General features: G+C 64.7%; 5 protein-coding genes across 5 annotated transcripts, besides 8 other annotated features; all 5 read left to right on the forward strand.

The window, feature by feature from the left end:
- The first annotated feature begins 440 nt into the window (after positions 1-440).
- Positions 441-472: a microsatellite.
- A 496-nt stretch (positions 473-968) lies between these two features.
- Positions 969-1,005: a microsatellite.
- An 86-nt stretch (positions 1,006-1,091) lies between these two features.
- Tco025E_07178 (uncharacterized protein) lies at positions 1,092-1,976 on the forward strand (the record flags this gene model as incomplete). Its single annotated transcript, XM_029374045.1, has 1 exon — positions 1,092-1,976. One exon carries the CDS (start codon positions 1,092-1,094, stop codon positions 1,974-1,976), a length of 885 nt encoding a protein of 294 aa, XP_029225841.1.
- A 19-nt stretch (positions 1,977-1,995) lies between these two features.
- Positions 1,996-2,042: a microsatellite.
- A 311-nt stretch (positions 2,043-2,353) lies between these two features.
- Positions 2,354-2,382: a microsatellite.
- A 361-nt stretch (positions 2,383-2,743) lies between these two features.
- Tco025E_07179 (uncharacterized protein) lies at positions 2,744-4,870 on the forward strand (the record flags this gene model as incomplete). Its single annotated transcript, XM_029374046.1, has 1 exon — positions 2,744-4,870. One exon carries the CDS (start codon positions 2,744-2,746, stop codon positions 4,868-4,870), a length of 2,127 nt encoding a protein of 708 aa, XP_029225842.1.
- A 379-nt stretch (positions 4,871-5,249) lies between these two features.
- Positions 5,250-5,267: a microsatellite.
- Positions 5,267-5,292: a microsatellite.
- A 59-nt stretch (positions 5,293-5,351) lies between these two features.
- On the forward strand, positions 5,352-8,852 carry Tco025E_07180 (uncharacterized protein; the record flags this gene model as incomplete). The annotated part of the gene is made up of 1 exon (XM_029374047.1): positions 5,352-8,852. One exon carries the CDS (start codon positions 5,352-5,354, stop codon positions 8,850-8,852), a length of 3,501 nt encoding a protein of 1,166 aa, XP_029225843.1.
- Positions 8,853-9,244: 392 nt separating this feature from the next.
- Tco025E_07181 (uncharacterized protein) lies at positions 9,245-10,462 on the forward strand (the record flags this gene model as incomplete). Its single annotated transcript, XM_029374048.1, has 1 exon — positions 9,245-10,462. One exon carries the CDS (start codon positions 9,245-9,247, stop codon positions 10,460-10,462), a length of 1,218 nt encoding a protein of 405 aa, XP_029225844.1.
- Positions 10,463-10,545: 83 nt separating this feature from the next.
- Positions 10,546-10,601: a microsatellite.
- A 227-nt stretch (positions 10,602-10,828) lies between these two features.
- Positions 10,829-12,868, forward strand: Tco025E_07182 (putative leucine-rich repeat protein (LRRP); the record flags this gene model as incomplete). The annotated part of the gene is made up of 1 exon (XM_029374049.1): positions 10,829-12,868. One exon carries the CDS (start codon positions 10,829-10,831, stop codon positions 12,866-12,868), a length of 2,040 nt encoding a protein of 679 aa, XP_029225845.1.
- A 6-nt stretch (positions 12,869-12,874) lies between these two features.
- Positions 12,875-12,898: a microsatellite.
- Positions 12,899-13,115: the final 217 nt, after the last annotated feature.

The following is a 13,115-nucleotide window of genomic DNA, read 5'->3' on the forward strand; positions in this document are numbered from 1 at the left end:
CTCGCTGCTTCTGCTTGCGCTGTGGGGCCGTCTCCGCGCTGTGCTGAGCGGCGGTGGCGTCGCTGGGCAGCGGCACGCGGAGGGAACGCATGTGCGTCCCCCTCCAAGTTAATTGCTGATCCGCCGCGGATCGCCTTTGCTTCCTGGTCATGTGCGAGTTCTCCCGTTGGGTTGAACGCCGGGAACTAATTTTTTTTTTTTGCTTCTGTTTTTAAATGATTTTGTTGTTTTGCTTCGTCCCCTCTCCCCACGGAGGGGCGGGCGCCACTCGCGGCTGTCGGCTGCTCCCGCCCAGAGACGCGCAGAGCGGACGGTTCTTCGTGCGCCGCGCAGAGGAAGCGGCGGGTGGGCCGGGCGAGAGCAGGCCGGGGCGCCGCCAATGAAAAGTGGGCGCTGCGTGGGCATGAGGGGGACGTGTTGGGCTGGAGCAAACACACATGTTTTTTTTTCCGTTTTTTTTTCTTTTCGTTTTATGGGGCCGAAAATGCAGGCGGCGCGTTCTTGGCGGTGTGCGTGGCCGCTTGTATCTGCCCGTGTCGTTTTCCGTCTGCGATGACGGAACCCTCGGCAGCGGTGGGTGTTCGCGGCGCGCCCGGCCCTGCCCTCACCGTCCTGCGCGCGGGAGGCCGGGTTGAAGGGGCGCCTTCGGCAGCTCCATTTCATCGGTGCGTTTTACTGCGTGTGAGGAATGCCGAGAGGGCGCGTTTATTCCCCGCTGGCGCTTTCTGCAGCGCGGCCGCTGCGAGGCCTTGCTGAAAGTGTGGGCAAGCAAACCAACACGTAGTCCTTCCGTTGCGGCTGCTGTTCTTGTCCTCGATTGGTGGGTGGGGGGGAACTGCGGCCCAGACAGTTCTGCGCGTGTCTGCGGCCGGGCTGCCTCGTTGCTCGCCGTGTGCGGCACTGCCCCCGATTCACCGTCACTGTCTCGGGGATGTTGTCTCTGCCCTCGTCCTCCCGCCCGTGCGCAGTGTTTTTTTTTGTTTGTTTGTTTGTTTTTTTGGTTTTCAAGGCCAAACGGTGGAGTAGCGCAAGCCAAAAGAAAAACAAAAAAAAGGTCGAAAGGGAAACAGAAGGCCTGCTGGGGAGACGTGATGCCAGAGGCGAGGCAGACGGACTACTTGCTGGACGAGCATACGCCTGCGCCCCCGCTGGAGTTCCTGCTGAAGTTGCAGCTTTTTCGCACGGTGCTGGTGAACTTCATTGAGTGGAAAAACTTCGAGGAGGTGGTGCGGGGGTGTTTTGTGCGCGTGCTGCTTGAGATGCGGAGCGAGGACGTGCGCCGGGACAACAGTGATCACTACTACATTGCCTGTGTGAAGGGGGCGAGGCGTGGCCCGAAGTACTCGGGCTTCTCGGCCGACATGGCCAGCACGGAGTGGCACATCGTCATTGAGCTCCCGCCGTGTTTCCGCGCCACGCAGAACGGCAATGTGGTGCAGCTGAACTCCATCTCGAACTCTCCCTTTCGTCAGTCAGAGTACCAGCAGTGGGTTGAAATGACGCGAGAGGCTGGACTCTCCTTCATGAGCATGCCACAGCTGCAGTTTCGTCTTGACCTGCTGGAGGAGCACAAGCAGCAGGCGCTCGTCTCGGAGCCGCGCCGCAAACGCTACGGGGAGGACCCACAGACGACCGAACGGCGGGAGCGGGCACTCAACGCCCTTCGAGAGCAAATTAAAGCGGAGGTTGTCAACACCCACGTACAGATGCCGTCTATTAGTGGACTGCAGCTGTGTCCACTGGAGCAGCTCCAAGAAGTTGAACGGGAAATGCTTGAGATGATTAGCCGCGTACGCATGACCATTAATGAACGGTCGAAGTGTATGGTATGTCACAGGCGCCTTTGCACTGTGATTTGTTACCCGTGCAAACATCAGGTGTTGTGCAAGGACTGTGCGGAGCATATCTGCGGCAAATGCCCTGTGCCAAGTTGCTCGATTCCCGTTCAAGAGACCTTCGAGGCCTATACCTCGTAGTAGTACGCCCGCTTTCCCACTTTTTCTCTTTTTCTCTTTTTCTCTTCGTCTTCTTCTCTCGATTTCGCCCAATGCACCCCCTCACGGTTTATGCGACGACCGCATGTGTCTTGGTTCTGCTCACGTACTTGGCGCGAACCACCACGGACACACGAGCCTCTCCGTCACGTGGCTCGAGGCGTGCGTGTTTCTTCCATCCCCCCCCCCCATTTCTTGACTTTTTTTCTGTGTTTATTTCGTTGTGTATTTGCCGCCTACCCGTTTTATTTTTCTTCTTCGTCTCTTGACTCTCGCTTTCGCGGCTCGCTGGGCCCAGAGCGGAGCGAGAGGGGGTGGGGTGCGGGCGTGTGCGTCGTCGCCGCCGCCGAATGTGCTGAGTCTGTCTGTCTGTCTGTCTGTCTGTCTGCGTGTGGGCGGAAGGCGGCGATAGCACAAAAATGGCCGGCGCAGTTAGAATTCGTGCGCGTGTGTGGGCGTGCCTCGCTGCGGGGAAGGAAGAGATAATGGGGGCAGGGGGGGGGGGAAGCCGGTGGGGAAAACCTGCGACCGTTCCGGAACTAGAGACTAAAGCAGGCGTTCCTTCTTTTTTTTTCTTTTACTGTTTACTTTGCCGCTGCCGCTGCGTGCGTGTAAACCTGCATGGGCCTGTAGTTTGTGCCTTTGATCTTTTTCTTTTTCTTCTTTTTTACCCCCCGCAGAGGGAAGGCGGACGCTGGAAGCATCGTTCCACGCACACGCGTAGCTGCATATCTGCGCGGCAGGGTGCGATGGAGCGTCTGCTTCGGATCGTCCCGGAGCGGGAGTGGTGCCGCAGGAACGAGGTGGGCGTCTGCCAGCGCCCCGGCTGCGGGCGTAGTTTCACGCTGCTCAGTAGGCCGGCAAACTGCCACGCGTGCGGCATGGTGATGTGCGCGCAGTGCCTGAAGCGGCGGCTGACGTTGCCAGGAAGGCCCGGCTCCGCCCCGGTGCCGCTTTGCCACGCCTGCGCCATCGGCGTCTCCAACGCCCAGGCAGAGGCGGAGCGCGCCTACCAGCAGCGGGGGCAGCTGCTGCAGAGGCTGGAGGAGCAGCAGGCGGAGCTGGAGCGGCTCTTGGCGCTCTCCGCCTCGCTGCGGGAGGAGAACCAGCGGTTGGTGGAACTCACAGAGGCGCTCGCGGCCGGCGCACCGTCGCCTGCTGCGCCGCCGCAGGCAGCCGTGGAAGGGGCTTCCGGTGGGGAGCAAAGCGGCCGCGTCGATGACGGCGGCGCAGCAGGCGACGGTGCGCCGGCCGCCACTGCGGGTGGTGCTCGCACGGCGACGGCGGAGGAAACGGCGCTGACGGAGGAGTTGCAGGCGAAGCACAATGCGCTCTCCAGGCGAGAGGCGGCTCTGCAAGAGGCAACAAAGAAAGTCGCGGGCGACGCCGCACGGGTCGCGGCACAGCGGACGCAGCTGCAGCAAGAGGAGCGAAGGCTACGGGCGCAGTTTGCGCAGGAGTTCCAGGCGATCATAGGGGAGGAGTGCCTGCGGCTGCAGAATGTGTACATGGAGGAGCTGACTGGTTTGGGCGACCAGTTTGCGGCGTGGCGGCGGGACGCCCATGACGTGTTGGAAGCCGTGAGGCTGCAGCACAAGCACAGTGACGGTGACGCGGTGCCGGCACACTCGGCGCAGCTGGCGCAGGCCGAGGAAGCCCTGGCGCAGGCCCGTGCGTCGCATAGGGAAGACCTCCTCAGGGCAAAGAAGCGCTTCGATGATGACAGTTTCGTGCTTGGAAGCGCGTTGGGTGTCGCGCAGCGCGAGGTTGAGGCGGAGAAGAGGCGGCTTGCGGCGGCCCAGCACACCGTGGACGGGCTGGCGTTGACACTGCAGGAGCAGCAGCAGCGGCACGACGCAGCCTGCACGGAGTGGGGGGAGAGGCTGGCAATTCTGCACTCGCTTCACGGATCGTGGCGGCAGCAGCTGCTGCTGCAGCCATCTCCGTCTGCGGCGGCGGCGGCGGCGGCGGCGGCGCACCAGGGCGAGACGACGGACCACGCCGCCGCGGCAGCACGCGCCATGTTGTCTGGGTGGCGGTGTGTGGCGGCGGCGCTGCTCAGTCAGCACGGCGCCTCCCTTTCGGCGCTCATGCTGGTCGCGCGTGAGGCCTGCGGTCTCGCGGAGTTTCCCCCGTCACCGCCGCCAGCGGAGCAGAAGCCGGTGGCAAAGGCAGCTGCTGCGAGCGACGCCGGCGAGCACGCGGGGGACCTCGTGAAGCTGCGCCGTGAGTTGAGTAGCGCCCGGCGTCTCTCGAGGGGCTTCGAGGCGCGGGCGAACGCGCACGCCGTGGAGGTCGTTTCCCTCAAACGCTCGCTGGCGCTCAAGACGGAGGAGCTGCAGGAACTCCGTGCGAGGCTGTCACGGACCGCGAAAGCACTTGTGCGGGCAAGCCGCATCGAGAAGCACGTCTCGCGTCAACTTCAGCAGCGGCACGAGGAGGAGGAGCCGTTGTCAGCCGATCAGGATAACGGGGGCGCCTCCGCCATTCGCTTCGCCGCGGGGATGGTGCACCACGGCAGCCTGTACATGGACGGCTGCATGAGTCTTCTGAGCGCGGCGCTTCTCAGGCGGTACGCCGCGGGGGTGCAGGGAATGCAGGAGGAGTGGGCAAAGCGGCGCGACCTCACGCGACGCAACACGGTGGCCCTCGAGGAGACGACAGCGAGCATGAAGGCCCTCCAGGAAGACTTGCGGCGGCGTGAGGCGGCGGCTGCACGGCTCGAGGGGGCGCTGCGCGCACGGGAGCGGGAAGCACGTCTCCGCCTGAGTCGCCTACTAAAAGTTTCAGTGGCGCTGCGGACGGTGGCCAGCCGCCTGCGCGCCGTCTCTACAAGTGAAGAGGCAGGCAGTTCCCTGGACGGTGGCGCGTCGTAGTCGGCTGTCACTCGAATAGCGTTGTTGTTGTTGTTTTCGGTTATTATTTTTTTTTATTCCTTTTCCTTTGGCTGCTATCGAACATTATTCTCACGTACTGGCGGGAGCTTCGCATTTTCGTTTGTGTGTTGGTTTGCTTCATGGCAGTGCACCTCCTCCCCCCTTTGTCTCCTTGTGTGCACGCCTCTCTCCCTTCTTTTTTCTTTTATGTTTCCGAATGTTTTTTTCTTCTGCTTCTTGCCGCCGTTGTTGTTGCTGCTTTGCTTCCTCCCGTGGGGCAGGTAGAGCGAGAGCGTGCGGGAAGGGTGGTGGTGGTGCGACTGCCGCCGCGGGGGCTCCTCACACACGTTGCTTCATTCATTCACCTACACATACGCGCCTCTCTCTCTCTCTCTCTGTGTGCGTGCGTGCGTGCGTGCGTGTATACACACACACAGAGAGATATATACAAATATATATACGCCACGCCTGACGGCGGGTAATGTCTAACTTCTCACGTGAGGCGACAAAAATTTTGCGGGCAGCGGAGGACGCACTTTCCGGTAGACGGCCGGCGGCGCAGCAGGAGGTGTGGGAGCGCTGCGACGACGTCAAGGGCGCGGCGCCCGGCGCTCCGCCGGTGCTGGAGCTGCAGCGCCAGCTCCGCGTGGCGGTGGCGGAGATCGGGGACCTCCGCAGCGAGCTGTTGGCGGAGCGGGAGTCCCGCTCGCAGACGATCGCCGCGTTGGGGCGGCGTTGGAAGGAGGAGATGCTGGTGGAGCTGCGCGCCGCGGGGTACCAGTCGCGCCGCGCACTCGCGGAGCTCGAGGCGAACGTGCAGCAGCAGCGCAAGGAGGAGGCGACGGCGCGGGCGGTGATGCAGCGGCAGCTGGACGAGGCCCTCCGCTGCGCCAAGGTGCGGGACCGCTCGCAGTTCGAGCAGCAGGAGCGTCTACAAGAGCAGCTGGACGGCCTTCGCGAGCGGCTGGAGGCGGCCGTGGCGGAGTGCGGTTTGCTGCGTGTGGAGTCGGCGCAGCAGCTCGAGAAGGAGCGCGCCGCCCTCGCCCAGCGGCTGGACGTGGAGCTGCTGCGGTACCTCGACATGCGCCGCGACGACCAGCGGGAGCGTGAGGCGTTGAAGCAGCAGCTGAGGGCGGACGTCGCCGCGGCAGGCGGCCAGGTGAAGGAGCTAGTCGACGCGGCCTGGCGAACCCACGCGACGGCGCTTGAGCGCACCCTGCGCGAGCCGCTGGACGGCTTCGCGCGGCAAATTGCACGTCACGAGGAGCTCGTCGCCGGCGTGGACGCCAAGGTGCACGACTGCACCACCGCATGCCACGCGGAGGTGCGACTGCAGACGGTCACGCTGAAGGAGCGCCTGGGGGCTTTGGAATCCAGCAGCGCCGTCACCGCCTCCCGCATGGACCGCGCGGAGCGCAAGGCGGACGCTGCGCAAGAGGCCGTGAGTCGCGTGGACGCCAACGTCGGTGTTGCGCGCGACACGGCGGAGCGGGCGCAGGCGCAGGCGCAGCGGGCGGCGGAGCGGGCGCAGCGCATGGAAGACACCGTGCAGGACCGTGATGCGCGGTTGACGCAGATTGAAAGCCAACTTGGCGCTGCCGCGACGGCGGAAAAACTACGGGCCGAAATCGAGGGCGTTCGCCGCGCCGCACTACGCGCCGAGAGCGGCGTTGATGCGTTGCGGCAGGTGTGCGAGCGCGACGAGCAGCTGGCGGAGCACACCCGCCGTGTGGTTGAGGGCTACACGGACCGAATAGAGGGGTGTGAGCAGCTGGTGCACCGGCTTCGTGCCGCGGTGGAGACGGTGGAGGGACGCGTGCCGCAGCTGCAGCAGCGCACCGCCGCGCTAGAGGAGACACGCGAGGGCCTCGTCGCCTCCGCCGCCCGCCTTGACGATGTGGTGGCGCAGGTTGGTCAGCGTGTGCAGAGCGTGGAGGCGGCGGCGAGGGGCGTTGGCGAGCGCCTCGAGCAGTCACGGCGTGACGCCCTCGCCGGACTGCAGTCCGTCACCGCGCGGCTGGAGCACGCCAATGACATGGCACTGCGTAGCGAGACGAGCAGCGCGGCGGCGCGCGCGGAGGTGGACCGCATGGACCGTCGCATCCGTGAGATTGAGTCACAGGCGGGGCGCTTCTCAGCCGACGCCACGGAGCTTCGCGCGGCCGCCGAGGACCACGCGAAGGGCGTCGCCACGCTGCTGAGCCGCCTTCAGCAGACACGCGAGTGGCAGGAGCAGCGTGAGGCCCGCGTGGATGCCGCCATGGAGACGGCCGAGGCGCAGCTCACCACGATCACGGAGCAGATGTCTAGCCGGCTGGAGACGAAGCTGCAGCGGGAGCTGCGGCGGCTGCAATCCGCCTTGGAGGAGCGTGCGTCGGCGTTGGAGGTGCTGCTGGAGGCGAAGGTGGCCCCGCTGGAGGAGGAGGTGGCGAAGCTGCACACCTCGCGCGAGGGCGAAGATGCCGCGCAGGCGCTCTCGCGGGAAGTGCGGGCGTGCAGGTCGAGGCTTGAGTCGCTCGAGGCCGCCCTCGCCGCGGTGCGCGACGCCGCCGAGCGGGAGCACAGGGAGTACGCGCCGCTTCGCGACTGCAACGCCCTGCGCAAGACGGTGGCGCTGCTCGAGTCGCAGCTGCACGACACGCGCGACGAGGCCGCGGCGCAGCAGCAGGCGTGCGAGGACAGTCAGGCGAAGCTGCGCCTGCTGGAGGGGGAGCAGCGGCGGCTGCGGCAGGCGCTGCTGGAGGTGCAGGTCTCGCTGCGCGACTGCCGCGAGGAGGCGCAGGCGGCCCACCGCACCCTCGCCACCGCGTCCTCCCCGCCAGCGGCGAAGGCCGGCGCGGCCGCTGCAGAGGACGTGTGCCGGCTGAGGGAGATGCCGACGCCGTCGGTCGAGATTCGAGAGGTGCGCTCCTCCGACCAGCGCGGCAAGGCGGCGCCGGCGTCCGGCAGCGGGACAACAGCCACGACACCCCGCACGCACCCACAAACCTCCAGCACCGACGTGGTGGCCCGCGGCAATCGCAATGACTCCCCCGAGGCGCAGCCGCCACCACCGTCGCTGGAGCAGCAGGAGGACTCGCGGAGAATCAGCTCGAGTGCGGCCACTGCGAAGACGACGACGACGACGACGACGACGACAACGACGGGGTCGCGCCGATTGAAAACTTCCGTTGGCGAGGCGGCCGGCCGGCGGCAGGAGATGGCGTGGTCCGAGGCGGCGAGCGGCAACTCGGCTGACGCGGCAACCCCGCCGGAGCGTGCGCGTGCGGTGGCCGCGGCGCCTGCCCCCGCTGCCGCCCCTCCAGCCACAACGCCCCTCCGCGGCAGCGGCGGCGACCAACGCGCGGATGCGGGAGATCTGCCTGCCGGCGCGGTGGCGCAGGCGGCATTGATGCAGCCGCCCCACGAGTCGTCCAGCAGCGGCGGCTCATGGGAGGAGCGGGCGCGTCAGGCCCGTGGGGGTCCGTCGCGGCCGCGGGCGGCGGGCGTCGACAGCGCGAGTGAAGCGGAGAAGAGTCTTGTGGCGCCTTTTACCGCGCCCGTCGAGAAGCGCGCGAGTGCGGCCTCGGTGGCCCCCGTGAGGGCCACGGCAGAGGAAACTCATCCAGCGAAGCCGACGACCGCGTGGTACGACGACTGGGATGACAGCACCGAGAGCGAGCAGGTGCCGTCGGCGAAGAACGAGCAGCAGGGCGAGGCGGCGTCGGGGGCTGCTCCCGTCACCGGCGCCCAGCCCTCCTCGCTTGCCAAAAGAATTTACTTCACGCCGCGCAAAACTTTCGTGACGTCCAGCAAAAATTCACCAGAGACGGAGGAGGAGGCGACCTCCGTGCCACGCCACGGCGTCGCGACGTCCAACTCGTCGTCCTCCGTCGAACTCAAGAAAAAGGCGGCGACGCCGGCCTCTGCGCCAAAGCGCTTCACGAGCTTTGACGACACCACTTCCGAGGACGAGGAAGATGAGGAGGAGGAGCGGGCATGACAACTCAACGCAGCAATCGCTGCTGCTCTGCTGCAGGAACTGTGCATACACGTATATATATATATATGTAGTAGAGAGAGAGAAAACAAACAAAACAAAAGACGAAAGGGATCGAGTGCGAGGTTGTGCGGCTCTGGGTGGGTCGGTGAAAGGTGAAAGCGTGAATTGTCAACGCCTGCGTCAGCCGCAGGGTGGTGTCTTTCCCCTCATGCCTTTTCTCTTCATGCCCCTCATTGCCGCTATCTGCTCAACCAAAAGAGTGGGCCTCCAGAGCGAGGCGAAGAGGTTGAGTAATAGCGAGCAAGGGATTTACAAAAAAAAAGATATATTATTATTCCCCCTTCTGCTTCCTTAAACGGAGCCTGCAGCGGGGAAAGGGACCCGACGGGAAAATGTATTTGGTTGGCATTCTTGGCTGTTGCATTCTCTTGTATGGGCCGCTATTAATCGCCGCTGCCGTCGTGCTTGCAAGGCATCCACAGCTCCTACCCTTGGTGCTTGCTGCCGCCTTTGTCGCGCTTCTTAGTCCTTTCCTCACGGGGTTGCTTTATCTCGCGATAAAGCGGGCATCGTTGGCGCCGTTGTTTATCGTCGTTAGCGTCACTGTCAGCGAAGTGCTGCGGGTGTGGCTGCTTCTCATCTTTTACCGCGTGGAGTTGCTGACGCGTCGTCATGGCCAGCTGCTCGCCTTCAGCCCCATGCGCTTTGCGCTCGTCTCTGCCGCCGTGGGATATGGGTTTGGGGCGGTGTCTGCCATGCGCGGGGCGGGGACGCTGCTTGACTCCACGCGAAGGTTGACGTTCTACACGCGGGGGACGACGGCGTACGACCTGGGCCTCTGCCCCCGTCTCCCGCTGCTGATGCACAGCACCCTGCAGTCTTTTATGCTGCTGCTGTGCCAGGTGGCGTGGGGGGTGATGACCGGGCAGGCCGTGGCCGCGTTGCAGGAGCCGCGGCAGCCGCGGAGGGGATGGCGCCGACTGTTGTGCCTCTGCGGCGGCAGCGCGTACGACAGAGCTGCGGTTGTAGTGGACCAGCTGGAGCCGTGTCCCGACACGCCGTCCACGCCGATGGAAGGCGACGTTCCGCCGCGGTCGCCTGGGGCGGAAAAGACACCGCCGCCGCCGCCCTCTTTAGCTCCTCTCTGTATGGAGGAAGAACCGCCCGCCCCAGCTTTCCACGAGCGGGTTCAACGCACTCAACGAGAGGAGGAGGCGGCGGACGGCGAGGCGGACGACGCGAAGATGGCAGAGGGATATTTGGGTCCGCTACCAGCGCCTGTGGTGGCGACTAACGACGGCGGTGGCTCCCAGCCGCTGCTGTCACCGCAGGAGAGGCCGCCGACGCCGCTCCCTGAGCCCACGCTGTTGTACAAGACCCCACTTCTGGCGGTGGCCTCGCTTGGCGCCGCCTTTCTGTTGCATCTGGGCTTCGCGCTTGCCTCGCTGCTCAACCTGGCTGCCCACAACGTGGGGAGAAGAGGCGAGGGGTCACTGCGTGGCTGTGTGGTCTCTCTGCCGCTCCAGGCCACCATCACGGCGGCCTCGCTTCTCTGGATGGCCGCTCTGATACGCCTGGAGCGGGCCAGGGTGACCTGCGCAGGAGTCTGACACGGAGGTGTGCAACGATGAGGAAAAAAGAAAAGGAAGAAAGAAAACCACTCTGCAACTGGGCCGCAGTTTTCACAGCAGTGTTTTTTTCTCCTTTTTTTTAAGTATGTTTGTTTTCTTTCTTTTTTTTGCTTCTTTTGCTGCCACTGTGTGCTGGGCAGCTGCAGCGCCTCGCTCTGCGCATCTTCTGCCGCCTAACTCGTTTCCCGTGTCTTTGAGTGCGGCAAGCAGTCTTTTCCGGCAGGCCTTTTCTGCTGCCACGCGAACGCATAAAGCGAAAGTCACGAAAAGAAGAGGATAAGTTTATTTGCATAGTTTTTTTCTTCTTCTTTTTGGTCTCCGTTAGGGCCTGCAGGCGGGTGGGGGATGCCTCTGGCGACGGTGGTCGTGGACGTGCCCACGGCGGTGTGGGAGAAAACAGCCGCACAGCCGCCGCGTGGTCCGTGGGTGTCGCGGTGCGACGATCTGTCGTGTGCCACTTCGGGCCCCGAGAGGCCGCTGCGGCCCAAAGCCGAGAGCTGGGAGACGGCGGTCGGGCAACTCCCAGTGGCGGGGACTCGTGCGACGGAGGCGGCCGCGGCAGGAAGGCCGCATTCCTCCCAGTCGTCTGGCTCCAACGGCGAGCAGGCGTTGCCGCCGCGGGCTCGCCCCGTTGACGGGGATGAGCCGCCAGTGTTGAACACCGACACATGCGTCCTTCTGCCCCTGCTAGACCGCAAAGGGGCGGTTGACTTCTCTGGCAGGCAGCTTACCGCACTGCCGTGCGTGCACGACGTGGCCGCCAAATGGAGGCACGGCAGTGGCAGTAAAGCGGCGGTGCAGGCGCGCATGCTGCAACTCTCGCACAACAGCATCACCTCGCTTTTTGCGTCACCGGCGTCACTGGCGCCAGCGCAGCCCATCGCACTTGCTGCCTTCACGAAGCTTGTGATGCTGGATGTGAGTCGCAACGAGCTGACGAGCCTTGCCGGCGTGGAGCAGATGAATTCCCTCCGCGTTCTGCAGGCCTCACGCAACAAGATTGAGGACCTTGGGCCGCTCTTCGGTCCGGATTCTGGTCTACGGCGGTCGGCGGCACTGCGGGTGCTTGACGTGAGCTTCAACCAGCTCCGCACCCTGCTGCCGGACCCGGTGGACAGTGCAGATAATTCCCTGCGTTGCGTGCACACGCTTGTGCTCTCCTACAACCATCTCACACGGCTGAGTGACTTGGATAGGCTCTTTCCCGACCTCCTGGAGCTCCGCGTGACGCGGAATCAAATTATGGAGCCACCGCAAGCTCTCCCGAAACGAATCTCTCGCCTCGACCTCCAACAGAACTACCTAGACGAGGCCGCCCAGGGGCGCGTGCGTGAGCTGCAGCGACGCATGCGCTACCTGCGACAAGTTGACTTGGATGGCCAGCGAACACGGCAGGAGGTCGCCGCCGAGGCCGACAACACCACCGGTGCTGAGGGCATCCAAGGCAGCGAGAGCGAGGCGGGTGCGAGGGACGCTGGCGAGGTTCACCACCACCATGCCGTTGCCGTTGACGATGGCGCGACCGAGAATGCGAGCCTAGACACGGTGGGCGTGGGCTCTCTGCCTCGCACAGAGGAGGAGGGGCGGTGCGGAGGCGCAGGGCAGTTGTGCTTGCGGGAAGCGGGTGCTCAACCCCGCATGCGCCGCGCCCCGCCACACGACGCGTCTGTGGCGCCCGCAGCATCGATTTGGCAGCCGGATCTCCGATGGCTGGAAAAGGCCCCGCCGAAGGTGGCCGCCATACTCGCGTGCGCCTTTGCGGCCGCCGCGCTGCGAACTTCTTCTCGCACTTCCCACTTTTGGGTGCAGCCGCGGGTCGTCGCGACGGGGCTCACTGGGGCGCTTGCCCTCATCCATGAAATCTCCCAGACGGAGCTGGCGGGGCCGTGCCTCCGCCTCTACCTTGGCGACCCCAACCGAGGGGGCGTGGCAGCCGCCGCCGAAACCCCCGCGGCGCCGTGGGCGTTGACGCGGAAGGCGCCTTGCCTGCCTCTGGCGCACTCGACGGCGGCAGCGCAGGGGACGGTGGAGAATGTGAAGGCGGTAGAGGAAGCGGACGCGGCTGGGAAGGAGAACGCCCCGCCGCAGCAGCGGCAGCGAGGGAAGGCGCCGCCACTAGAAAAGCTAACGGTGCCTCCCAGCTCCGCCCCGCCGCCTATGCCGAAGCGAAACATCTTCACGCGTGGGGCGTCCGGCCGGGAGTGGCTCATCGACGAACTGAAGGCACCACTCAACTGGAGTGAGACGAGTCAGTGCCACCGCCCCTCTGGCCCGTGCCTGACGCGGCGCACAAAGCAGGAGCGAATTGATAGGCGTCGAAAGGGCCCTGCTCTCAGCGACGCACCGCAGGGCCAGAAGCCCACCTTTGGCCGCACCGTGCTGTGATAACAGTCCTCCCTCCTCCACCTCCTCCTCTTTTCTTCCACGAGTGTTTGTGGCTATGCACGTCCTCAGGCCGAACACGCCAGGAGGAGGGACTGGGGAGGGACGAAGCAAAACACGCACTAACGGAGGAAAACATTTTTTTCATGGGCGTCGCGTCTGCGGAAGTTCCCGAGCAGACGCACAAGAGTGGTGGAAGGAAAAAAAAAGCAACGGAACAGAGCTCGTGGGCGCGGCAGCTGGATGACAT

Source organism: Trypanosoma conorhini, assembly GCF_003719485.1.
Source record: "Trypanosoma conorhini strain 025E chromosome Unknown Tco_14.4_contig_00534, whole genome shotgun sequence".
Taxonomy (NCBI): Eukaryota; Euglenozoa; class Kinetoplastea; order Trypanosomatida; family Trypanosomatidae; genus Trypanosoma; species Trypanosoma conorhini.